This window comes from Leopardus geoffroyi, chromosome C1 (genome assembly GCF_018350155.1).
Source record: "Leopardus geoffroyi isolate Oge1 chromosome C1, O.geoffroyi_Oge1_pat1.0, whole genome shotgun sequence".
In the NCBI taxonomy this organism is placed as follows: Eukaryota; Metazoa; Chordata; class Mammalia; order Carnivora; family Felidae; genus Leopardus; species Leopardus geoffroyi.
The window spans coordinates 85124832-85152575 of record NC_059328.1 but is presented as its reverse complement, the minus strand read 5'-3'; the positions used below and the strand labels follow the sequence as shown (position 1 = coordinate 85152575).

General features: G+C 37.2%; 1 protein-coding gene across 3 annotated transcripts in view; it reads left to right on the top strand.

Annotated features, from left to right (window-relative positions):
* FRRS1 (ferric chelate reductase 1) overlaps positions 1-27744 on the top strand; it is a 97253-nt gene that overhangs the window by 67192 nt on the left and 2317 nt on the right. For all 3 annotated transcript variants that reach the window (XM_045478396.1, XM_045478398.1, XM_045478397.1), the window contains exons 6-15: positions 780-962; positions 8584-8682; positions 10266-10413; positions 18752-18865; positions 20419-20531; positions 22132-22218; positions 24679-24776; positions 25265-25323; positions 26127-26270; positions 27606-27667. In XM_045478396.1, the coding sequence (XP_045334352.1) occupies positions 780-962; positions 8584-8682; positions 10266-10413; positions 18752-18865; positions 20419-20531; positions 22132-22218; positions 24679-24776; positions 25265-25323; positions 26127-26270; positions 27606-27667 (1107 nt within the window). The remainder of the gene's footprint in view (positions 1-779; positions 963-8583; positions 8683-10265; positions 10414-18751; positions 18866-20418; positions 20532-22131; positions 22219-24678; positions 24777-25264; positions 25324-26126; positions 26271-27605; positions 27668-27744) is intronic.

Below are 27744 nucleotides of genomic sequence, written 5' to 3'. Positions count from 1 at the left end.
AGAAATGAGAGGTGTTTGGATACAGTTCCCATTTAATCTAGACGCATGATGTTTAACTCCCTTCTGAAATACACTGTCATAGCGCATTCTAACAAGATGACTGAGCATTTTTGTGCCGTCAAATTGTGGAGCTGAGATTTTTGATGCTGGTCCTCTTATTTGCCATAACAAGGAAGCTCTGAATTAAATCATTGTAAATTGTTCCTGTTTCTCCTCCACTAAATTGTTATTACTATTATTTAGAGTGTTAGCATATATTGGAATAACCATTTTTTCTTATATTATTTTAATATCAAATTTGAACCTGAATTCTAGATGCAGAGTCTAGGATCTGAATATAAAAATTCGTGAGTTTGTCTGTTTACTTTTTAAAAGTTCATTCTAAAAACTCAATGATCTCTTTTAGGCAAGAATGTCAGTGTGGGCTTAAATATTCCCTAAGGTGTTTTTCAAAATTTACTGGAAACTATGCTCCAGAACATAATTGATGTGAAATATTTTGTGTATTAAAGGAACTTTAATACTCATGCACATTATAGTCCAACTAATGTTGTGTCTTCCAAATTTTAATCAAAATTAATTAAGTTTAAAAGTTCACAACCTAACTACTGCTCTGATCATGTCTAATTTGGGATGTGTTATTTGTTTCCTTCTTTGAATCTTTATTATGAAAAGATACTCTTGTTAAAACTTGTACTTCAAGGTAGTGGCTCTTTTATCATTGTGAAATGAACTGTTTGGTTGGTAATTAAGACTTTTTCTCCCTGTCATTTTTCTAGTTCAGTGCTTCAGATTGTGGGAACAAGAAGTTCTGTATTCGGAGTCCTTTGAACTGTGACCCAGAGAAGGAGCGTGCCTGTTTCTTCTTGTCCTTCACACGAGATGACCAATCAGTGGTGGTTGAAATGAGCGGTCCCAGTAAAGGCTATTTATCCTTTGCGTTTTCTCATGACAGATGGATGGTTTGTATCCCTCACTTACGTAAGTGGTAATGAAAGAAAAGTTACTGGAGGGAGCCTAATCAATGGCAGTTAGTTGTTTGTTCCAGAGTCAAATTATTATCCTGCTTACAATGGGAAGGGGAAGGGGAGGGCAGGAGAAATGAACATAGAGCGGGTTCTAAGTTAAAAATCTTTGGGTATTTCATGTTTTTAACAGTTGTGCAATTATATACCACTAAGAAAGGCTGTCTTGTAGAAAGTTAGGAAAATCACTTTGTATCCAGTGGATTTGCCGCTATATCTTTCTGTCTGTCCTGTCTGCTTATCTCTTTGTGATAAAAGCTTGAAGTACAGTTAGGAGAAGTTGCTCTGCCTCAAGTCTCATGTTATTTGTGATGCTTTTCAAACCCTCATTGTTTTCTCACGTGTCCAGCAATCCCAGCAAGGGTTGCTGCTCACGGAGTCCCCATTTTGGTAGTCATCAGTACATATCCCAAACAGAGAGTTAAACCTGGCGTGTCCAGGCATAAATATATTCCTTACCAGTAGGCTCCTTTGTCAGATCTACAGAAGGCAACATTTGTTTTAAGCTGATTCTCGCTCTCCCTGGGTAGTGCTGAATGGATTCAATGGTTCTGTAGATGGCAGCCTTGTGCTGTGGTGTGGCAGCAGAGTGCATCCTAATCTTCCAGAAGGAAGGAGGGAGAGTATGGGCCAGGACATGTGTAAGTCCTTTTTGAAGCAGAGTTGATGGTGAGGTCAGGGATGACTACAAATGGAGAACGCCTCTTACTTCCACATTAGCAAAGGCAACGAGTTTTTTGTAGAGAGTTTTCTTCCTGTCATGTTTTAAACTTAGTATCACTTCTTGAGGGACTTGTAATTCAAAAAAAGAAAAGCGCTGAGATTCTGTGGTAGAAGGACGAATGTTTTCCCTAAAAGTGCATTCTGGTCACATTGGTCCTCGTATGCTGCTTGCATGTATTGCGGGAAACCAGGTGTAACTTTTTTAGGGGGAGGGCATTGCAATATATGCACATGACCTAGATATATTACTGTATAGTTCTAGAATGCACTCATTATCTTTTTTCATTAAGCAAAACATACACCTTAACCTTATGAGATTTAAGATATGTCATATGCTTTTAAAAATGACATATAAGAAATTGTGACTCTTTTTTTAAGGTTGTTTTTTGGGAAATTTTATGCTGGATCAAATGATGTTGCAAGAGTTCAAGACCTTTTCCCCATTGCCCTTTGTAATTGTCGTCAGAGCAATAGCATATTCTGTTGGTTATTTGCAGTTCAGGCAGAAATGAACCAAGTTTGGCCCATAAGGTGGATAATGAGGCTGGGTTAGAAATAAAATTAGGAGCTCCTGGGTGGCTCAGTCGGGTAAGCATCCAACTCTTGATTTCACCTCATGTCACGATCTCGTGGTTTGTGAAATTCAGCCCCTGAGACAGGCTCTGCACTGACAGTGCAGAGATGCTTGGGATTCTCTCTCTCCCTCTCTCTTTGCCCCTCCCCTGCTTGTGCGTGCATGCATGCGTTCTTCCTCTCTCTCTCAAAATAAATAAATAAACATTAACAAAATTAAAAAAATAAATAAAATGGGACCATAAAGCAATAAGGAAAGATGGTGGTAGTACTTGTCGTGTGAACAGTTCTGAAGATGAACCCAGCAAGGGTTAACAATGGTAGCCTTGTTGGAGTAAGTGTGTAGTTTCATCTGTAACATACAGTATCATTTAGATATGTGTTCTAGTCACTTACATAAAAAAACATTCTAGTCACTTTAGAGCCAGACTTCATGCAATAGTATACTCGCATTTTTCCTTTTCTGGTCACATAAAATCTGTCAGCAAGAGGAAAAGACACTAGTGCTGTACTGAGTGTGGTGATGAGGCACCCACAAGTAGACCAGTTATTTCTGTTCTAAGTTGTAGGCATAGATGGCACAAAAGCATTTATCTCTAATTCAAGATATATTTATCTTACTTAGAAATCTTATGTTTCTAGTATAGTACTCATCAAAAATGTTTATAAGAAAGACTTAATTATGCAGGTGCAGTTGATTTACAGAGCAATCTTAATGATTAAAATCATTTGTACACCTGTTTGCCTAAATTGGGGGAAATAAATCATCCTCAGAAAACATTTTTAAAGTGGTTACTTCTATTCCTGGTTATTTAAAAAATTTTAGGATATTTTTATGACCTGCTGTTTCTTTTCAGTATGTAATATAAATTTAAATATTGAAGGTATCTGATGTTACGAATACTGATCAACCTGAATGATACCTTTTTCAGTTTCACTTATAAATTAATGATAGCAATTGTTTTGGTGTTAAACTTCACTAAAATTGATGAAAAGTATAATTTTCTGCATTTTAGTTATCAGTGACTTGCTAATGTTTGAATTTTAACTAATTTCAAAGTACCCACATATTCCCTGTCTTCATATACTTTGTTAAATGATATAAAGTATATCAAGTGTACATATTATATATTAGCTTCTATTCCTTGCCTTCTCCTGATTAGTGTCATCTTGCTTTATACATAATTTCTCAGTGCTCAAGTTCTAGAATGTTCCCAGTTCTGACTTCTTTTGTACTTCAGACTGGGATTTTCAATGGCCAGCTGGTCTTGTCCAGATGAGTGTTCTTGGACAACACAAACCATTATCTGTAAAATTGAACTTAATATCTTTCCTCCTCATGTTTCTTGTGTTCCTCATTCTTGGTGATCAAAAATAGAAATAAAAAAGCAGTTACCATTATTGAATCCTTGCTTCTTTTCAGATGCTGTCCTGGGCAATTTATAGACTATCTCATTCACTGTTGTCATCATCTTTAGTGTTCAGGGAATTTTGGTTGTGACTTAGATTCTTCCCTTTTATTCACCTATCAGGTCCTTCTTCCTCTTACCCCCCCCCCCCCTTTTTGTTTTGAGAAGTTTAAAATCCACATGACCATTGAAAGAATAGTACAACAAACACCAGTAAGTTTTTCACCTACACTTGCCACTTTCTTTCCCTCTCCATTCCCACACTGTGTGTGTGTGTGTGTGTGTGTGTGTGTATAGATTGACTTATGAGGTGTATATAAACACAAATTTTTACCCAAACTATTTGAAGGTTAAATTGTAGATACATCATGACATTTTATCTCTAAAAGTTTTAGCAACTATCTACAGATCTAAGTATCTAAGAACAAGAATATTCTATAATTACCATAATATCTTTATCGCATTGAGAAAACTTAGTAATGATATAATTTCATGCAATGTAGTCTATATTCCAGATACCTCAGTTGTCCCGATAAAGTCCTTTACAGCTGTTCTTTTTTAAAAAAAAGTTCTGAACCAAGATCCAGTCATTTATCACCAATACATTTAATTGTTATATCTTTTTGATCAGTTACCCTACCTGTTTTTTAGAATTTTTTTTCATGCTCCCATTCTGTAGAAAGTTCCACAATTTGTGCAATAGATTCAGGTTAAGATTTTTGGCACAAGTACTACCTAAGGGATATGTTTATTTCTCAGTACATCATATCAAGAGATGTGTAATGTCAAATTATTCCATTATTGATGATTGTGTATTTGATCACTATTATCCATCAGATTTTTCCTTTGTGAAGGTGTGTTTTCTCTTTTTAATTAATAAGTAATCTGTGGGGTAATACTTTGAGTGTATATGAATATTCTGTTCCTCAATAACATTTTCTCAAGCGATTTTAGCATCTATTGATGTTCCTTGCCTGAATCAATTGTTACATTTGTGATTACAAATTGGTGATTTTCTAATCTGTTAGCTGGTGTTCTTTTTAAAAAAAGAGCTTTCTTTTCTCTGCACCTCTCCTTCCCTTTTGGTGAAACATTATGGATTAATGAGTTACTTTTGTCTATTGAGTTATAGTTTATCATCATCAGTCTTCTTTTAGCTGCTTATGTTGACCTAGATATGGCCTCTTAAAGCGTTTTTTTTGTTTGTTTGTTTTTTGCCCTTTTGATGGGTCTCCATTACTTTTTTAGTGTGTAACAAGCTGTTACACCAGAAAACATAGTTTATTGATTCCATTTTATACTGTTATGCATTTCATCATTTCCCAAAGGAGGTCTGTTTCCTTTTGATAGGAATAGTTTTTAGAAGTCAGGATTTGAGTGCTTATGTGTTCACTGCTACCGATATTACATATACTTGTGATTCTGTCTTTGACGTAGTTCCTTCATTCTCTTTATCGCATTGTCACTATCTCTGACTTCGCCTACACCTTTTTTGTCATTTCCAGACTGCCGCAGTGACCCCCTCACGAGTCTTCTTGGCTCCCTGATTTCTCCTGTCTGGTTCATCTTTCAATAGTCACTGGACTTTCCTTCCCAAGCTGCCACAGAGATCATCTCAATGCTATCCCCAAAAACCTTTGGTGAACCGTTAGTAGTTATAGGAAAAATATTTTTTTCATTAGCGTGGCTTTCAAAATACCTCAAAGTCCTTGTTGGAATTTCCAGCTTTACCCTGTTTTATGTTTTATGTTTTCGCTAACACAGTTACCTGTTTTCTAAAATTTTCATACGTTTTTATATTTCTATGTCTTTAGTCCTGGAAATTCCCCCTTTTGGAAAACTTTCCCCTTATCTCAGGTCTATCTTACCCACATGTAAATATTTTTTATTTTCTAAGATCTAGTTAATTATCACCTTTCCTGATAAGGTTTTTCAACCTTTGGGTCTACATAATTTGTGTCCCCATGGTACTTTGTCTAAACCTGTTGTATCATAATTCACATACTATTACAACTGTCTGTTCCATTAAAATGTAGTCTTTGGTTGTAAGAACAATCGAGTCATCTTTATTTTTCCCATAGTATCCACACAATATTCTGAATGGCGCATTCTAAATGTTTGAAACAAGACGAACAAGTGGGAGAAAGGGTTCTGTCCAATTCAGAGATTTGGCAGAACTTCTTACATGTGTGTTTCCATGCTCCAGACTTGGGGTTTCTAGAAATTGCTTGGACCCTATAGTTGTAATAGCACTTTCTCATATTTTTCATTTTAGAATAGTGAGAACTGAGAGTTATCTCTTCTCCCTCCATCCCCATAATTTTCTCCAATATTTGGGAGGTCTGCATCCACACCAACAAGGAGTTAGTATGGTATTTGTCTTATCACCATTTTGCCTCTTGTTATATTAAAAGTTATTTTAAATAAAAAAAGAATTTTTATACCTCATAGCAGATAGTCTAGAAAACACACAATGTTTGTTTAAATCAGAAATCAGTGAACATTTTCTGTAAAGGTCCAGATAGTAACTCCTGAGAATTTGTGGGCCTATGACCTCTGTTCTAACTACTCATCTCGGTTATGATAGCGCTAAAACAGCAATAGACAATCCATAAATTAATAGGCGTAGCTGTGTTCCAATAACTATTTGTGGACACTGAAATTTGGATTTCATGTATTTTTACTTGTCATGAAATATTCTTCTTTTTTTTTTTTTTTTTTAAATTTTTTTTTTCAACATTTATTTATTTTTGGGACAGAGAGAGACAGAGCATGAACGGGGGAGGGGCAGAGAGAGAGGGAGACACAGAATCTGAAACAGGCTCCAGGCTCTGAGCCATCAGCCCAGAGCCCGACGCGGGGCTCGAACTCACGGACCGCGAGATCGTGACCTGGCTGAAGTCGGACGCTTAACCGACTGCGCCACCCAGGCGCCCCATATTCTTCTTTTAATTAAAAAAAAAAACCATTTAGAGCACCTGGGTGACTCAGTTGGTTGAGTGTCCGACTTCAGCTCAGGTCATGATCTCACAGTTCATGAGTTAGAGCGCTGTATCAGGCTTGCTGCTGTCAGTGCAGAGCCGTCTTCAGATCCTCTGTCCCCCTCTCTCTCTCTGCCCCTCCCCTCCTCGCGTGCTCTCTCTCTCTCTCTCTCTCTCCTTCTCAAAAATAAACATTAAAAAAAAAAAAAAACCGTTTTGATATGTAAACATCATTCTTAGCCTGTGGGTTGTACCAAAACAGGCATTGGGCTGAATTTGGTCTGAGTGTGCCATAGTTTGTTGATTCCTGGTTTATAAATCATGACGACTCCAAGTTTCTTGAGTTGGGCTAATTCTGGTTTGAATATAAGATGTGTAACAGTGAATAATTGGTTTGCTAAGGTTAAGTACTTGGGAATTCTCAAAAGTGGAACTTTTAAAAATAAATTTAAAGCATGTTAGAATATCATTGGGACTAATAGCAAAATTTGTTATAACTTGTCAGTCTTGGCTTTGTTTAAGGAGTTTAGTGACTATAGCACATAAAAGATCTTGTTAGCTATTTTATGGAGAATGATTTACAATAGGTGAAAGAACCAAAACTACACACAGTAACCTAAAAGCCAGATTAGTCATTTGTACCATCACTTAAATGGACTTTGACGATGCAGTCTGTCCTCTGGTAGTCACTTCAAATAAGCTGTAACTTTTAGAGATAAAGAATATTGGAGACTAAAGGATAGATAAGAACTAGACTGAAAAAAATGCCTCCTTGAATTCAGACGATTTGGTTTGAGTGTGTAATAGTAAATCAGTGTGTACAATATCAGCAGTATTTGATTCTAGTATCTTCATCTTAAAAGTTACCCCCCAAACCCAATATATTGCAGTGTGTTTATAGTTATGAAAAATTGTAGGACATAGATGTTTATTTACAAATAAATATCTAGAACAATGTTCATAATAAGTTCAGTGAAAAAACATAACGGAACTGTATTTTCAGTCCACTTGAGGTGAAAAAATAAATACAAATAGGTTTGGATGAATATATATGAAAGCATTAATAGTGGTCTTTAAGTTTAGGGGCTTATAAACATGTCTTTTTATTTAAAAAATTTATAATGTTTATTTATTTTTGAGAGAGACCAAGCATGAGTGGGGGAGGGGCAGACAGAGAGGGAAACACAGAATCTGAAGCAGGCTTCAGGCTCTGAGCTGTCTCTACAGAGCCCGATGCAGGGATTGAACTCATGAGCTGAGATCGTGACCTGAGCCGTAGGTGGATGCTTAACCGACTGAGCCACCAAGGCACCCCTATTTTAATATATTTTTTTATATTGAAATTGTGTTGTTTTCGTATTCTAACAAAATTATTTATGTATTTATTTATATTGAAGTATAGTTGATACATAATGTTACATTAGTTTCAGGTGTACAACATAGTGATTCAACAATTTGAAACATCATGCTACTATCTGTTATCATACAGAACTATAACACCATTGATTATATTCCCTATGCTCTACCTTTTATTTTGTTACTTATTCATTCCACAACTGGAAGCCTGTATGTCCCACTGCCTGTCATCCATTTTGCCCCTTCCCCCCACCTTCTACCCTCTGGCAACCATCAAGTTTGCTCTCTGTATTTATGGGTCTGTTTCTGCTTTTTGTTTCTTTCTTCAATATAGCAAAATTATTTTTTATTAATAAATTGGACAGCCAGTTCTCTGGAATTTGTGGTATCATTTGGGATTGAGTCAGTAAATTATGTTTTAAAAGCATCAAATACTATTTGATTTCATTAGGGATATTTTAAAAAACAAAATGTTGAAATTCCTTTGAATTTTTCTCATTTGCAATTGTTTTTCAGGGTGATGATGATGCTTATGTGTGTATTCATGAAGATCACACTGTGCACATACAACCATCCCGCTTGATGGGGCGAAGTCACCCTGTGATGGACTCCAGGGTAGGTGGGAAGATTCTGGGAACCTCCACCCCTCTTGTCTGCCCCTGGCTATGCGGCCAACATTGGCAGTAGGGTTCCTTTCTTACAACAAGCTGGAAGACACTTTTCTGTGCTTTCTTTTATTTTTAAAATAATATATAAAAATATATAAAGTAAGTTATATTATTACATTTGTACATTTAATTTATTATTAATGTCATATTATTTTATTTAATATTATATATTAAATATATTTAATATTATATAGTTAAATAAAATTGTATATATGTATTTAATGTATACAACATAATGCTTTGATATATATATATATATATATATATATATATATATACACATATATACACACACATACACATAGTGAAATGACTGCTACCATTATCTCCTCTCTTAGTTACTTTTTTTTTCTTTTTTGTGGTGAGGGCACCTGAAATTTTCTCTTAGCAAATTTCCGGTATATAATACAGTATTATTAACTATAGTCATCAGATCTCTAGACTTTCATCCTACATAACTGCAACTTTGTACCCTTTGACCAACATCTCCCCTTTTCTACACTTCGGGAAGCACAAGGTAAGGTTGTCTTATAGGAAAAGATGAATTCTTGCGTGCACTGTTTTTTTTTTTTAATTAAAAAAAAAATTTTTTTTTTTAACGTTTATTTTTTTTTTTTGAGACAGAGAGAGACAGAGCATGAACGGGGAGGGTCAGAGAGAGGGAGACACAGAATCTGAAACAGGCTCCAGGCTCTGAGCTATCAGCACAGAGCCCGACGCGGGGCTCGAACTCGCAGACCCCGAGATCATGACCTGAGCTGAAGTCGGCCGCTTAACCGACTGAGCCACCCAGGTGCCCCTTGCGTGCACTGTTTAAATCCTTTTTTGTATCTTATAAAAAAAAATTATGGTTAAGATAGTCAAAGCATCAGCTCCCTTTCATAAGCTTACAGATAGATTTTTAAGAAAAGGTGTAGGTTAATGACACAGTTTCTTGTCTAGTGAGAAAGGGGAACATGTATGGTAGAGACTGGTTCAGTGCCTTGGACAGTTGTCTTCAGTGCTCCTTGTTGGCATCTATGCCAAAGATGGCTTATTTCTGGTAGAGAAGTGTCTTTTTCACATGGCAATTGACAAGCAAGTGAGCTCTGACCAAGAAGTAGTCATCTCCTAATAACGTTATGTTCTCTGCAGAGCTTTCCCATAGCTTGGAACTTCTCCCTTGATGCACATCGCATCTTGGCCACTAGGGTATTACTTTCTAATTGTTTCTTCAGTGTTTTTGATTGTGTGTTAGAGGCGAGAGGGGGTTAGTACATCTGCCAAAATTTCTAACCTGGGTAGAGGGTTTGTGGGGTTCTGACTCAAAGTAAAAATAGTGTTTTTGCCAAGTAGGATAAAGACCAATAAACCAGGAGAAAATGTTTCTTGTACTCCTCAGAGAGGAAGTGGACAAACAATGATACAGCAGACAAAACATGCACAAAGGATCTTAGGGAAAGGAAATCGAACAGGTCAGGATTTTGATCATATTTCATTTTTAGCAAATCTGTGGAAAGTGCTGAAGAGACCCATTGTGTGTGTTTGTAGGGTGCTCTTGAGGATATGGCTTGGAGGCTGGCGGATGGTGTTATGCAGTGTTCTTTCAGAAGAAACATTACCCTCCCTGGGGTTAAGAATAGATTTGATCTAAACACAAGCTACTACATCTTTCTAGCAGATGGTGCAGCTGACAATGGTACGTATATTGATAAAAACTATCTTTTCAAGTTTGTTCCTTTCTCTTCTTCCCTTTTCCACCTGTTCTGGAGACACTACTATAATTGCTCATTTTTTAAGATACCCACTTGTGGGTAAAGAGTTATCAAAACCCTTTTCCATTTTTACCTGACAATTTGACTTCGGTTAACCTTCTAGGTTTGTTTCCCTGGAAACTAGATAAAAGTAGTGTCAACTGTGTCATAAAGCAACATGCTTATGATAAAAATGACTTCTGGATGGCAAACTGCATTTGGACCAGGAAGAACTATAAATACCTAGGAAGAAGCCATATCTTTGGGCTTCCCTAAGTGTTGTGACATTGGCAGATCCCTGGCAGGGATCCTACAAACAGTGACTGTAGGGTTGTTGCAACAGATTTTGGCTTTTGCAGGGTAACCTGTCCACTGTGAATTTCACCTCCTTGAACCTGAGCTTTTTCCAGGGAGCTGGAGGAAGGGAAGAGAGAATAGCTCTTGGACAGCTGAATAAAGTGCTACAGGATCTCCCATTGAAGGAGAATGCCTCTCAGTGCTCTGCAGATGTGCTGTGTCTCCTGTCCCACGTCTTTCTAAGTGAATCTGATGTCAAGTGCAGCCTATGGTAGTTTTATGAGTTTGAATATTTCCCTTATCCTTAAGAAGACTGCCCTGGTGGGTATTGATTGCAACACATTTTTTAAAAACATTTTTTAACCTTTTTTATTTATTTTGAGAGAGACAGAGATAGTGCGAGTGGAGAGGGGCAGAGAGGGAGACAGAGAATCCCAAGGAGGCTCCATGCTGCCAGCACAGAGTCTAATGTGCGGCTTGAACTCACGATACCATGAGATCGTGTCCAGACCCAAAATCAAGAGTCAGATGCTTAACCGACTGAGCCACCTAGTAGCCCTTGTGTTGTAACACATATTAAAAGGGATTATTAGATTTTGTTTAAGGCCTTGGCTAATGATGTTTTGAAGAACTACAAGAAATGCCAAGGTAGTATTTAGTGACTCCTCTCTTGGGAGATAATACTGTGCCCAAACTTTGAGACTGTAACTTCTTTTTAAAACTGTGAGAGGGGCGCCTGGGTGGCTCAGTCGGTTAAGCGTCCGACTTCGGCTCAGGTCATGATCTCGCGGTCCATGAGTTCGAGCCCCGCGTTGGGCTCTGGGCTGACAGCTCAGAGCCTGGAGCCTGTTTCAGATTCTGTGTCTCCCTCTCTCTCTGCCCCTCCCCCGTTCATGCTCTGTCTCTCCCTGTGTCAAAAATAAATAAACACATTAAAAAAAATTTAAAACTGTGAGAAGCTGGGTGTATAGAATGGGAGGTCAGGGGGTGAGGTAAAGGAAGAGGAAGAGACAAATGTGGTGCAGGTGGAGTTGTGAAAAGCCTTGCATATTCTATTACGTGGTTTAGATTTTATACTCTAGGTAAAGGGGAGACAGTGGTTTTGAAGCAGGATAAAATATCTACTCATGTTACAAGAAAATTTAGGAATATTTGTAGATTTAGTTGTAGGTGGTATGTGTAGTTATCTTAGTCAAATCATGTATTCTTATTTGCACCAGCATCAGCAAATATGGCTTGAAAATCATTTCTTGGTTAAATGATAATGAATAAAAATTACTCAGGGCTTAATGAGTGCCAGTCACTGGATAAGCACTATAGTTAGATTTTTCATTTTTATCTTCATAATATTACATTAGATATGTAGTATTATTATCTGTTTCATCCCAGAGGAAACTGAGGCTTAGGAGCAGTTAAGTAATTTGCCCAGATGAGTGAATGGTAGAGTTGGAATTTGAACCCAAACTCTTTGACCTCAGAGCCTAACTAGTCAACACTTTTGAACATGGGAAATACAGGAATTGGATTTTTAATGAGGAAAAGGTCACGTATGTGTGTTTTGAAACAGATACCACTAAAGCGCAGGTAATTGTTTGTCAATATTACAATTGTCACTTACTGTGTGCAGTATACATATCTTGTTTATTTCTCACAGAGGCTCTGTAAATATACATTATATTGACCATTTTAGAAATAAAGAAACTGGAACCTAGAAAAGTTAAGTAACTTCTTCCAAATCTAACAAGTAAGAAATTATTAAGTCAGATATTAAACCCCAGGCTGTTCTGCTTACAGAAGCCATGCCCTTTCCATCATACCAGATTGCTTCCTTTGGTGCCCGGTATGTTACAAATGCTTCATAAATGATTATTGATGCAAATGGATGTCTTAAATTGCTATGGGATTTAACAGTTTGCATTTATACTTTAGAAAATTTTATACTTAAAAGATGTTACACGTATTAAAATAAAAGCAATTTCATTTAAGTGGATGAATTCTATTATATAATAAATTGTGTGCGTGGGGGGGGTATATGAGAATGCCAAAAATTTCTTCTTAGGTCAGCACTGTAGAAATTGGAATGTATTTTCTTTTTTTTTTTTTTTTTTTAATTTTTTTTTTCAACGTTTATTTATTTTTGGGACAGAGAGAGACAGAGCATGAACAGGGGAGGGGCAGAGAGAGAGGGAGACACAGAATCGGAAACAGGCTCCAGGCTCTGAGCCATCAGCCCAGAGCCTGACGCGGGGCTTGAACTCACGGACCGTGAGATCGTGACCTGGCTGAAGTCGGACGCTTAACCGACTGCGCCACCCAGGCGCCCCAAGAATGTATTTTCTTATAGAAACAATATTTTAAGTGTTAGTCCTTTTTTTAAAAATGTTTTTTTTAACATTTATTTATTATTGAGACACAGAGAGAACCAGAAAATGAGCATGGGAAGGACAGAGAGAGGGGGAGGCACAGTATCTGAAGCAGGCTCCAGGCTCTGAGCTGTCAGCACAGAGCCCGATGCGGGCTCGAACCCACAAGCGGTGAGATCATGACCTGAGCCGAAGTCGGATGCTTAACCAACTGAGCCACCCAGGCTCCCCTTAAGTGATAGTTCTAATATTTCCTCAGAAAAACCTCATTCCTGGATAATGCGTGTGCAGAATAGACCATTGTTGTATCTTCCTCTCCTGCTGGTGTTGCTGTGCTGATGTTATGGGGGAGAACATCTGTATTGTCTTTTGTGGTGTTTCTCAAACAACCTTCTTCAGAAAAGCTTCAGTGTAGCCTCAAACAACCTTCTTCAGAATTGAGTGGCTGCTAAAAAATGCAGATTCCTGAACTCCATCTTAGACCCACTGAATCTCTGTTGTTGATGCTTGGAATCTGCATTTTTAAAAAAGTTTATTTTTGGGAGAGACAGAGACAGCATGAGTCAGGGGTACAGAGAAAGGGAGAGAGAGAATGTCAAGCAGGCTCTGTGCTGTTAGTGCAGAGCCCTATGCGGGACTCGAACCCATGGAATGTGAGATCATGACCTGAGCTGAAACCAGGAGTTGAAGTTGGAGTCAGATGCTTAACCAACTCAGCCACCCAGGCACCTCATTCGTCTGCATTTTTAACCAGCATCCCAGGTGATTGTTTTGTATACTGTGGTTTGATAACTCATTGCTCTAGGACAAGGTTCTCCCAAATAAGGTGTATATACATTGTAAGGCAGTCCAGGAATCCAAGGAACAACACCAGAACTTTGTATATAGATTGATTTTACCTCCTCTCATCTTAAAAAAATTCTTTTTAAATATATTTTAGTGTACATAATGCATTAAAACAATCGTACACGAATGTGTTTATTAACTCAAGTATACATATGTTGGGAGCACAGACTCATTTTTTTTTTTTAAACTGGTGGAGTGCAAAGCAAAAAAGCAAAACAAAACCTCAAAAAGAAAAAAAAATCCAAACCTAACATTTCTGCTTTAGGGAATAAACTTTCCAGTACCCTTGTATTAAGGAACAAAGTACAATTGCCACATAAATCATTGTCTCTTCTGTTATCTAGTTATATGTACGTGAACCATTTATAAATTGCAGTCTGCTTAAAAGCAGTGAGACTTTGTGAGGTTGAAACCATTTTTCAAAGCCATCATAAAATCTCAGTAACTCTTATAAATGTAAAATGTACCCAATTTCAGTAAAATCCATTTAAAACCTTTTTCTAATACTGTTTCCTTCCTAGAATGCTGACATTGTCCTATCATGAGATAAGCAGTCATGCGAAATGATAGAACTCACTTGGGTGAATAAGTAATTCACAATTAGGAAATCTACCAATTTAAATAATTAATGACCTGCAGACTCTGTTATCACATGGCCGGTTATTTTAACAATTTAGGAATACCACATGTCACATAATACTGTAGAGCCTTGTACTAAACACAAACTCAACTTGCCTTAGAGCAGAAATCCAAGATTATAATAGAGCCGTACAAAGGAACTCCAAAAATTATAATGGACTTCTGCTTTAATGAAGGTTAAATTCTTGTTCAGCCATGGCTGTGAAATGAATCAGAATTTAAAAATACTTTCTTCCAAATGACTCTCAGGCTATTGGGAATGTGGTCTGGTTTTCATTACTGCCGCTCTGCTAATTCAGTATAATTCCTGATAGTTATTGTCTCTCTCTTCTTGACTCTCTTCTGTAGGTATTCATTACATAAAACTTTTCTTGTTTCCTGCTTTATCTCTGATCTCTGTTATAAACAAGCCATGATATAATAGTATTTGTGAAATGAAATCAGCTGTCCTAACACCATTTTTTGAATAGTTCATTTTATCTTTGCTGCTTCAAAAGCCTCTTTATCATATATCAAACATTTATTAGTAAATCAAACTATTTCTAGTTTATTTTTCCACTAATCTATTACTGTACTCGTTGAAATTACTATAGCCTTATAATAGGTTATGAATTTTGATAGAGCATGATTCCCTTCCTGGCTGCCTTTTTCAGGAATTCTTGACTCTTTGTTATCTATCTGTTCTTCCAGATAAACTTTAGAAATGATTGTCAGATTCCATTAAAGATCCTGTTGGGGTTGTGATTGGAATTGCAATGAAATTTTAGATTAACTTGAAGAATAATCGACATCTTTGCAATAGAGAGTCTTTCTATCCAGAAGTATACTGGATATTCTATTGATTGAAATCCTGTGGTGTTCTTCAAGTCTTCATATAGGGTTTATATATATTTTTTGTTACTTTGTTTCTATGAATTTTATAGATTTTAATACGACCTATTGTGAATGGGATTATTTTTCTTACATTTTCTAAATTTGTTGGTGTATAGGAAAATTATTGATTTTTGAATGTTTGTCTTGAATGTAGCCATCTAGTTTTCCAGTTGATTATTTTGGATTTTCTAGGTAAACATCGTATTTTATGCAGATAATGTGGTTACATAGCCCTCATTTTTTGTCTTGTTCCATTGTATTACTTCTCCCAGAAAAATGTGGACTAGCAAGAATTTCATTTGATGTCTGTCAGGCAGCAATTAAGATAATATTTTATCATTACTTTTATAGACTTCAGAATGGCAAATGGTCCTCACTTTCCTGGGATAAACCTTGCTTGGCCATGTTTTATAATACTCTGTTTTTTCAGATATTTAGTTTTGAGAGAGAGAGGGAGAACAGAGTGTGAGTGGGGGAGGGGAAGAGAGAGAGGAAGACACAGAATCTGAAGCAAGCTCTAGGCTGTGAGCTGTCAGCACAGAGCCCGATTTGGGGCTCAGACCCATGAACCGCAAGATAATGACCTGAGCTGAAGTTGGGTGCTTAACCCACTGAGCCATCCAGGAGCCCCTATAATTCTTGTAATGCACAGTTGATTTGAATCACTAACATTTTATTTAAACTTTTTGCATCTATATTTGTAGTTGATTTTGGTCTTTGGTTATAAGATTTTGTGTGTGTGTGTGTGTGCGCGCGCGTGCGCGCGCACATGCACGCCTGCCTAGTTTTGGTTTCAGTGTTATGCTAATCTCATAGAATGAACTCTAGAAGAGCTTAAATGAGTTTTTAAAGTTAAATTTTTTTTTAAATTTTATGATAGAACTCATGCACATAGCTGTCTGAGCCTTTAGAAATGGAAATATTTGACTAATTAAAAAAATTCTTCTACCATTATTACTGTCCAGAGTTACTACTACTTTTTTGATGAAGTTTTATAATTCTAGACTTTTCTAGAAATTCATCCATTTTATTTCAATTTAAAAATTTTTTTTGTCTCACTTAAAGTTGTATATAGTATTTTCATACAATTTTAAAGAGTGTCTTCTATATTAGCAGTTGTGTCATCCTTTTTATTTCTAATACTGTTTGTGTTCTTTCTATTTTGTAGTCAGACTTGCCAAAAACAGTCAGTTTTCTTGGTCTTTTGCAGACTTGATTTTCCTGATTTTTAGACTTACTAGTTTGTTAATTTCTACCTTTATTTTTAATCTATCTTCCTTCCTGGTTTCTTTGGTTATATTTTGTTGTAAACACCTCTTGAATTACATGATTATTTCAATACTTTAAGTCTTTTTTTTTTTTAAAGGATTCTTTTAAGATGATAAAAGCCTCTTTTGAATACTACCTTGATTGTATCACATGTGTTTTGATATGAAATGCCTTCATTGTTATTCATTGTAAAGAAGACTTTTAAATTTTGATTTCCTATTTAACCTGAAGGTTATTTAGAAAAGTAGTTTTGGAAATATCTAGGTGGGCCATTTTTTCCTTAGATTTTGTTGTTAATTTTTCACTTTGTTCCATTTTGGATAGATACTTACCTGTATCCTGTGTAATTATTTCTTTTCTGGAAATTATTGAGATGTGGTCTGTGGTTTAATACGTATTTCATTGGGATAAGGATTCCTGTGTGTCTGTTGTATCAAATTTCTTAGTTATTTCTATTTGTTTTGACACCTGCATTGTATCCTAAAAATAATATGTTCTGTGATTTATTCTCTTAATGAGGGACATCTAGCTTACCTAATTTTTTTGTTTTGCCAGCATTAAAAAAAACCCTTTTGTGAACATTTTTGTACATTATATCTTTGGTTAAAAGGGAATATTTCTGTAGGATAGATTCCCAGATTCACATACATACATAGTCACATACCAAACTAATTGGAATAATTCTATGCATTCAAAGATTTAATCTTATACATAATAAATAATAACATATCCTTAATTTGTTTACATCACTGTTATTTGGGGGTTTGGTCTGTTAGTCAAACCCTGTCTGAATTGACCATATGCCAAATAATACAGCATCAAATGCTTTTGTTTGTCTTCTATCCACTTCCTTTGTCCAGGTCCAATTTCTGTTAGTTTAGTCTAGGACTCCAGATTTTAAAAAATATGTAGTATCTTTCAAGAATTATATTTGACATTTTCAGTGATTTTTAGTCATAGTATCAGTGATCGTTTTGACTTCACAGCGTTTGGTCTCTTGCATACCCCCAGCTCTTTTACCATGATCTCCATTCTTCTTCTTCTTCTTCTTCTTCTTCTTCTTCTTCTTCTTCTTCTTCTTCTAATGTTTATTTATTTATTTTTGAGAGACAGAGAGCATGATCAGGGGAGAGGCAGAGAGAAAGGGAGAGAGAATCCCAAGTGGGCTCTGTGCTAAGCAGCATAGAGCCTGACATGAGCTCAATTTTATAAACTGTGAGATCATGACCTGAGTCCAAATCGACTTAACCAACTGAGCCACTCAGACACTCTATAACTTCTCCATTCTTAGTCCTCATTTTGATTCACCTCTCTTTTTTGTTTTTTAATTTTTTTTAACATTTATTTATTCTTGAGAGTGAGACAGAGCATGAGCAGGGGAGGGGCAGAGAGAGAGGGAGACACAGAATCTGAAGCAGGCTCCAGGTTCTGAGCTGTCAGGACAGGGCCCGACGTGGGGCTCGAACTCATGGACTGCGAGATCATGACCTGAGCTGAAGTCAAGACGCTTAACCGACTGAGCCACCCAGGCACCCCTGTGATTCATCTCTCTTTAAAAAATTTTTTTAACATTTATTTATTTTTGAGAGACAGAGCACGAGTGGGGAAGGAGCAGAGAGAGAGAGGGAGACACAGAATGCGAAGCAGGCTCCAGGCTCTGAGCTGTCAGCATGGAGCCTGAGGCAGGGCTCGAACTTGTGAACCACAAGATGATGACCTGCGCTGAAGTCCTGAAGTCGGATGCTTAACTGACTGAGCCACTCAGGCGCCCCTTGATTCATCTCTTCATTGGCTAAATTATCTCTTTAGCTTTTTTTCAAGAAGATCGTATATACTTGAATATACAATTATGTGGCTTTTGCATATGAATGGCATCTCTGGCAATATTTATTTTTTATTACCTTAAGAAGTTTTGTTTCTATGTCATGCCGCTGTCTTTCTATTCCTTCTCTCCTAAGGAAGTAATTCTTCTTCATTTTCTTTTTAAAAATTTCAGGTCGAATATATAAGCATTCTCAGCAACCTTTGATTACATATGAGAAACATAATGTGACAGACTATCCAAAGAATGTGGGAGGCTCCCGTTCTTTATTTCTTCTGAAGGCTCATGGTAAGTTACCTGCATAGCATTCTTATGTTTTGTGGAATAAATTTACCTGATGGCTCAGTGCTGGCTGGATTAGGAATGGTACTGAGCTTTATTTATTTATTTATTTATTTTTAAATGTTTATTTATATTTGAGAGAGAGCATGAATGGGGGAGGGTCAGAGAGGGGGGTAGACAGAGGCTCTGAAGTGGGCTCTGCACTGACAACGGGGAGCCTGATGCGGAGCTGGAACCCATGAACCATGAGATCATGACCTGAGCTGAAGTCGGATGCTCAACCCACTGAGCCACCCAAGTGCCCCAGTAGTGGGCATAATTTAGCAAAATGTTCATAAGTCTTCTATGTTCAAATATTAACATTTGCAGGTAGCAGCGTCTATCTTAATGTTTGCAAATTTTTATTAAAAGTAGAGAGTAGGGATCATTCAGTGGTTTTAACCCTGGCTGCACTTTAAAATCACTAATGGAGCTTTTAAGACATCTGTAATTTTTCAAGAGTGCCCTAGTTGTTTCTAACTGTAGCCAGAGTTAAGTATCACTGGGTTAATCAGTTTAATTTTTGTGAGACCTTAATTATGACATTTATTAAAATAAAGGCTTATAATAGAAGAGTGCTTTGTGATTTTGATTATTTAACAGTAGTTTAGTCTCAAAGATACAGTTTTGTTGAACTGATCAGTGTACAAAGTATTTGAGGGTATACAAATTACTCACTGCTATACATAAATATTGTATACTTAAAATGATGAAATTAACTATGTTGGAAGAGCAGTCGTCTAAAAACAAGGCTCTGGTTCTACAGATAAAAGTTTATTCCATTTGAAAAGTAGCCTGTTTTATTTTTGAAAAGATGGGATTTAAAAGTAGGGGAATAGTATAGTGTATACTATACTACTCTTCAATACTAGTATTGGGTGGGGGGATATTTCCTTATTTGGTATATTTCCTTTGTATTCTTCAGTTATTCCTTCCAGTAGAGTTTCAATAAATGTCATCATAGTTAAGCTTGAAAATAACTTTATTATTGATAATTTGCTTCTAGTAGTAGCTCCAGTTTGATAGTAATGGGATTCACATGTAACATGCCTATTTGTTTTTCATTGTTTATTGGAATGAGAAGTGAGAAGGTGCTGAGATACCTGCAGAAGGGCTGTCTTAGTGTAATGGTTAAGAGCACAGTTGCTGAAGCCAGAGTGGGTTTGAATCCCGACTTTGTAACCTTAGGTGTTACTTACTTAACTTCACTATTCTTTAGTTTCCCCAACCGATAAAGGCGGAATACTAATTGTGACTACTTCATGGGATTGTTGTAAACATCAATTAGATTAATACACGTAAAGCTCTTAGTGCCTGGCACGCAGTAGGAGCTACGGAAGTTTCGCTATTAGGAGTAGTGGTGGTGGTGGTAAAACTATGATATATAGGGAGTTGTTGGGTTATGCTTACATTCACTGAATGTATTTTGTTTGCTGTTTTCTATGTTCCGAGCACTTGGCTTGGTCATGTAAGAAACAGCTTGGTTTGTGATGTCAACCATTCTATTTTTTCACCCACAGGTGCTTTAATGTTTGTGGCATGGATGACTACTGTTAGCATAGGTGTGCTCATGGCTCGGTTCTTCAAATTTGTTTGGGCAAAGCCTGTTTTTGGTCAAGCAGCTTGGTTTCAGGTAGGTGGTAGAAAAAGCTTCATGCAATTTCCATATTCTTTAAACATTGCAACATGAAAACTTATGTAGTATGTTTCTTTTTCTTTCTTTTTTTTTTTTTTGGTGGTTTACAGTTGTAGTGTTGGAATCCTAATAATTTCTTCATTTTGCCCTTTGATTTCCTAACCAACTGAAAATAGACATAAGATACTTGATGGAGGTCAAAATAGAGACAGCTTTATGAGGTTCAGGGTGGATTAGAGAATGTCTCGGGGCCATGTGCATTCATTCCTTTGTAACATAGACTTTGGGACACAAAAGATCCTGACTTACATGTCTGTTTGGCCAAGGGGAGAGCCTGGAAGAACGTTCACTTCCTGCACTGAGTATAGATGAGTCAAGGAGGATAGGAGAGCAGAAGAAAGAAATAGTGGGGGTTAATGCATTTCTAAGCAGGGATCTGTCCTGGTTGTTGCCAATGAGTGGTTAGACTGTTCCTAGCTCACTAATCAAGATCATCTGTCTCCTCTGTGTGTAGGAAGAGGAGCCAGAAGTGTTCCTTTTCATGCTGCACCTTTGCATGGGATGAGGAAGCAGTCTCCTAGTAGAAAGACAAGAGTCAGTAAGCACTCCTCAAAACAAAGGAAAACAAACTGTATCTTTCATGTGTCATCGAGTGTAGATAGTTGCACGTATAGTGGAATATTAGTAATTATGTGTTGAGCTAGAATGTACACATATGCTTTTGAAAAAAATACTGCTTATTGAAACAGTTTTAACTTTATAAGGGGTATTCTTGAAACTTTATATTCATATAAATTTGTAGCGTTTAAAACTTTCCTCATCTAACCTCATTTCTCACTATTGGCTGGCAGAGTCAATCTGTTTTATTTGTCCTTACTACTGCTGTGTGCTTTGCTGCTGTCTGTCTCTGCCTTTGGCTTCTCTGTCTTTCTCTCTCTGCCTCTGTTTCTCTCTCATCTGTTCGTGTGGATATTCCCAACTGGAAAATTCTTTGTGTCTTTGCTTTACCAATTCAAATTCTCCACTGCTTTTAAAACTATGATGTGTATATATATGGTGTGATATGTAGAGTGATTATATGTCCTTTCCCTGGGATAGTTTTGGTTTGCACCATTTATCCTGGCATACTCAACCGTTACTCCACTCTCAATATTCTCAGGATTTAGACAATGAATTGACACTTCATATATGTTTCTCTGGTCTACTCAGTTGTTTCCTAAGCTCCTTGGGAGACAGCTCTGTTTCCTTGCTGTCTCATTGTATCTGGTAGAGCACTGTGCTTGGTGGTGGTACTTAATAAAGGAAGGAAATGAAGGACTTGGCAAGTAGGTGTGCTCTGTGTGTGAAATATCCATTCCTGCTGCTCGTGCTGGTGAAGTCTTTGCAAATGTTTTGGAACAATGGGCATGGCAGCTTAGAATTTTCTTTAAAGTTCATTTAATAAAATATTTTAAAACTCACTGCAAACTGTGATTAGATGTCAGTCAAATGCATGCCTTCAGGGAATCTCGCCCCATGATTTTTTCCCCACACTTATGCCAACTACTTTCACTTACATGGTTGACTGTCTTCTCATGGCGTCATTTCACCCTTGCAGGTACATCGGACGCTCATGCTCACTACTACTGCCCTCACCTGCATTGCTTTTGTTCTGCCTTTTATTTACAGAAGAGGCTGGAGTTGGGTAAGTATCTCTTCAGCAGGATTTTTTTTTTTATATAAATTCATTTTGATGACCAAGGAGATTGCTGTTTTATACTCACATGGATGGGTAAAAAGATATTTCTGCATACATCTCTCTTCTTTCCTTTTTTAATCATCTGGTGACTGTTCCAGATGGCTGGGGGTCAGGGACAGAGCGAGGATGTTGTTGTGGATAACTGGGTAATGAAATATATTTTTAGGCTACATCAAATGTTACATATACTCTACATAGCTTGGGTGAATTTTCTCACTGTGGAGTGGTGAAAATTCAAAGTGTGATATCTAAGGAATGTGAACACTGTAAGTGGTTTTCTCTAACTCACACTATGATTACCACTAAGCTAACACGAGAGCCAGGATATTTACTGGTATGTTCACTGGTGTATCTTAAGCACCCAGAGCAGATTCTGGTACATAGTAGGTCCTCAGTAATTATTGAATGAAGGGGTAAGGCTTACTGAAAACAAGCGATGTACCCAAGGTCAGAACCTGTGCTCTTTTGTAAAACTTTTCCAGTTTTACAGCCAGTCAGAATTCAGTATCAAAATTCAATACAGTAAAACCTTGGATTGTGAGTAACTCATTCTGTGAGTAAGACAAGTAGACATTTCTAATAAATTTTAACTTCACAAATGTGCGATGTCTTGTAATACAAGTAGCACCTGATGCTGAATGTCACATGATCACCACTGAGCCAATGATTCTTGAAATTCGCTTTGATATACAAGTGCTTTGGATTACAAGCCTGTTTCTGGAACAAATTATGTTCTCAAACCAAGGTTTTACTGTATTTCACTTTGGGCTGTTGCCGTAAGGGCAAGACTGATGAATCTTGGGTCACTAAGAAACCTCCCTCCTGCTTTTTAGGTAGTTTCTAGATTGACCGACCTATTTTTTAAAGGAAATTATGAAGATTTTCTGATATGAACTTTATTTTATGCAGGTATTTGGGTCAAGGGTTAATACTTATTATCTAAACTCTATAGTTTGCACTCTTTGCAGTTTAGGATAGTATAAAGGGAATAGTATAGTAGCAACGTCACAGGCTTTCTGAGAATTGAGAGTTAAATAGCTGAAAGTACTTAGGCTAGTTTCCTGTGCATTCTAAGCAAATACAAGACTTTTGCGGCAGTTGTTACTGTTGTTTTATGAGATAGAGGCACTCTCCTTCTCCATGGTCCTGGTTATCATTTTATCTGTGTATAACTGAGTCCATGGCTTGAAAGTGTTTTTCTAATGTTCTTTTGTCAGCGTATTGTTCCTGTTTACCAAAGCTTCCTATCATGGCTTGGAAACCACTATATCCTTCTTCTAGATCACAGATTTTAGAGTCTACCCAAGCACGGCAGTCAGTGACAACAGACTGTAATATTCCCCCATCTAAACATGTCACAGGTTAGAGCATCTCCTTAGTCCCTCTCTTAAGTTTTTAAGTGGAAAAATTGTGCTAAGTGCTAAATGTGCTAAAACTGTCTGCTCTTTTGAGCAGACATACAGCGTCTCTAAGAGAGGGGTGGAGCCGAAACTGTTGAGATACTTTGTTGATGGTCTTTTCTCGGGTTAGACCTTCATTCCGAACAGAGGAGATAAGATGTTAATGCAGTGGCTATATAGGCTATTCATTTAATCAACATTCATTGAGTGACTAAGGTTCTATTAAGCACTTGAGTTATAAGGAATCATATATAGAACCTTCATCTCAGGAAAACACAGAGGTCTGAACAAATAATTGCCATACATTGGGATGATTGCTCCTGACATGAGGATACTAACTAGTCCTGGGTGGGGTGTACTGGTCTGGTGTTGGTGATCACCTAACATCCTAATGGGGGAGAGGCAGCGCTCCGCATGGCTGCCACCACCACCATTTACACACTGTGTGGCATTGGACACATCGCTTGAGATCTCTAAGTTTCGGTTCCTCATTTTAGAAATGGGATATTGATCATATGACTTCACTCATATGAGGACGTTAAGATGTAAAACAGATGAACAAGCAAAAATAATATAAAAACAGGGAGGGGGACAAAACACAAGAGACTCTTAAATATGGAGAACAAACAAAGGGTTGCTGGCGGGGTTGTGGGAGGGGGGCATGGGCTAAATGGGTAAGGGGCACTAAGGAATCTACTCCTGAAATCATTGTTGCACTATATGCTAATGAACTTGGATGTAAATTAAAAAAATAAATTAAATAAAAAAATTAAAAAAAATAAAGGTGGGATATTGATAACTGTCAAGCATTGTAGTGAGCATTAGTAATAATGTCTATCAAGTATGTGCTTGGTATAAAGTAGGCACTCAGTGAATGGTACCTATTATTAATAATAAATGTTTAAAGCTACAGAAAAACACTAAGAGTACATCTGTGTGTATTATTTTTAACATGAGGATTTAAACTGATGGGCGAGATCGCATGAAATGATGTAACTTTGTTCAGTATGCAGGTTATCACCCATACCTTGGCTGTATAGTGATGGTTTTAGCAGTTTTTCAGCCTCTTCTGGCAGCCTTCAGGCCACCTTTATATGACCCCAGGTATTTATAGCTTTTTAAAAATTTTTTTAAATGTTTATTTATTTAGTTTGAGAGAGAGAGAGAGAGAGAGAGAGGGCATGCACGTGCACATGGGAGAGGAGCAGAAAGAGAGGGAGAGAGAGAATCCCAAGCAGGCTCCATGCTGTCAGCATAGAGCCTGATGCGGGGCTCGATCTCATGAACCACAGGTGAGATCATGACCTGAGCTGAAATCAAGAGTTAGACACTCAACAGACTGAGCCACTCAGGCACCCTGAGTACTTATCGCTTTTACATATAAATGGCCTTAACATTATTTGGCAAACTAATTCCTTTTTAAGTGAAAATCCTTTGCACTTTATGAAATTCAGTGATAAATTATATTTACTTTAAAAGGTTTTAAAGCGTATTTCAGATATCTAATTCTCAGGTGCATGCTTTTTATTCTCTTGGGGATTAATTGTAGTTCTGTCTCTTTTGAGAATACTGATTGGTTCTTTATTTGGTAGAAGGCAAATGTTTAACTGGACGCACTGGAGTATGGGAACAGCTGCTAGAATAATAGCAGGTAAGTAATTGTGATGCCACTTATTCATATATAATTGCTGGTTGTTTATATTGCAAGTTGTAATTTGGATTAAATGATTTTTAGATGTATTGGTAATTCGAGTAATTGGTTGTTGAGGGGAAATCAACCTTAAACATTGAAATCCAGAAAGTAATTTCTAGAGGTAACTATTTAAGTTGTTATTTCAGTTTTAAGTTTAAGGTTTTTAAAATTGCTTTAAAACTTTCCTTCTAAGACTTTTTTTTTAGCATTTGCCTTTGCCAGCAGAATAAGCAAGCTATGCTAATGGCCAAATGCTCAAGTTGAGGGTCATTTGTGAGTTGGGCTGAGGTGGGCTGTCTGCAGGTCTTTTCCATGGGGATGGTACCTTCCAGGGAAGGTGATTGTCAAAAGTCAAGCACAGTTATCCAGTATATTTTTACGTGTTATATAATAAATTCCTAAACTGACATCTCCTACTCTCACATTTCTGTAGTCTTTGGGGGTTCTTCACGGAGGGAGGAGTATAGTTAGCAATGATTTCCATACTTTTCTCCCTTCCAACATTGCAGACGTAAAGCTGTTTGGAAAGTTTGAGTGTCTCTTTTTAAACAATTGGTGGATCATGATTATAATTTCCCATCTGACCGTTTCTAGTCTTACAATAAAAAAAGATTAAATTAACTATTTGGTCTTAAATATTAATCTAATTCATCTCATAAACTCTTACTGTGTTTTAGTTGATATAGTTCACACACGTACACACATAATTATCTCTCTTGGTGGTGACTACATTTGAATATATATTTTTCTTCTAAATGTAGTGGCAGCAATGTTCCTGGGAATGGATTTACCAGGACTGAACCTTCCTGGCCCATGGAAAACCTATGCAATGACTGGATTTGTAGCCTGGCATGTTGGGACTGAAATTGTCCTGGAGATACATGCTTACCGACTTTCTCGAAAAGGTAGCCTGCTCAAAAAGCCATGTTACGTAGAATCACTTTTATACAAACTCTTGGAATGTAATTAGTTTCTAGATACTAGTGGTTGACGCTTACATGATAGCTCACTGAAAATGTCTGTGGTGATTAGTCAGTGTTAGAACTCGTGGAAATATTGTCTTTGTGTTTTATACTCATTAGTATTAGAATTTGTGAGTAAAAAGGGGAACGATTTTAGGTTTTGGGGAAGAAGTCTTTTTTCAGTAAGTACTTTTTATTTTGATGCTGGTCTGAAGGCAGTACACACTGAGGTTCCTGAATGCGTGGAGCTGAGGGAACCCAGAAATGGAGGAAGAAGAGCTGCCCAAAGTCAACAGAGGGCAAAGCTGCAGACAGATTTTACCTGTTTGATAAATGTGCTGTGTGCTATCACTTAGGTTTTCATATACATAATCTATAGCTGCCTAACTAGGCAGGCTAGATAGGAAGAACTTACTTTGCCCAAGCTTTCTGGTGGCAAGGTCCATTTTGGTTTTGGTGCCAAAGATACCTGTAGCCATTAGGAATCAAGATACCTATAGCCATTAGGAGTGGACAAATTAGTAGAGAGTGGGTGGTGACATTCTTTAAAAATTTTTTTTATTGTTTTTTATTTTTTGAGAGAGAGAAAGCAAGCTGGGGAGGGGCAGAGAGAGAGAGAGAGAGAGAGAGAGAGAGAGAGAGAATCGGAAGCAGGCTCCAGGCTCTGAGCTGTCAGCACAGAGCCTGACGTGGGCTCAAAATCTCAAACTGAGCCAAAGTCAGAGGCTTAACCGACTGAGCCACTCAGGCACCCCGAGAGTGGGTGACATTTTAAACTAGCTTGGTTTCTGGGCTGTGTCCTTTGTATCTTATTTAGTTTCCAACCCCCTAAATGGTAAGTAAAGGTGGCCTTCTAAAAACAAAACCTCTTTGTTGTGAATCTAGGAGCTTTTCAGAGCCGAGTAGTAAAAATCTATCCTGCCATTTTTGGTCCTTGATAGGGTCACATAGATGGGGTTTTTGATGACCACTGAATTATGGTGTGCTGTTTAAAATACATATATACTTAAAATGTGGTTTGTTAAGACACTGATATGGTGTTTATTGACCAGAAGAGGCATGTTTTAAGTCCCTTGACAAATGTGTGCTGTAGCCAGTCTGTCCCAATTTGTGAGAGCCTTATATATTCAGGAAGTTTGTAACGCTTAGTAGCTTGAAACGGGAGAATATATACCCTGGAAATCAGCAAATGCTACACATCACTTTTTTTTTTTTTTTGAGAGTTAGTTTATTGGCATACTCACTGGCCTCATAAACTTATGTTGTTGTTCTTGACAGTTGAAATATTGGATGATGCCAGAATTCAGATCCTTCAGTCATTTACTGTAGCTGAAGCGGAAGTAAGTACTCCTTTTCTTACTTATTGACACAAACCTTAATGATAGTCGTTTCTTTCTTTCATATCTCAATTTTTCTT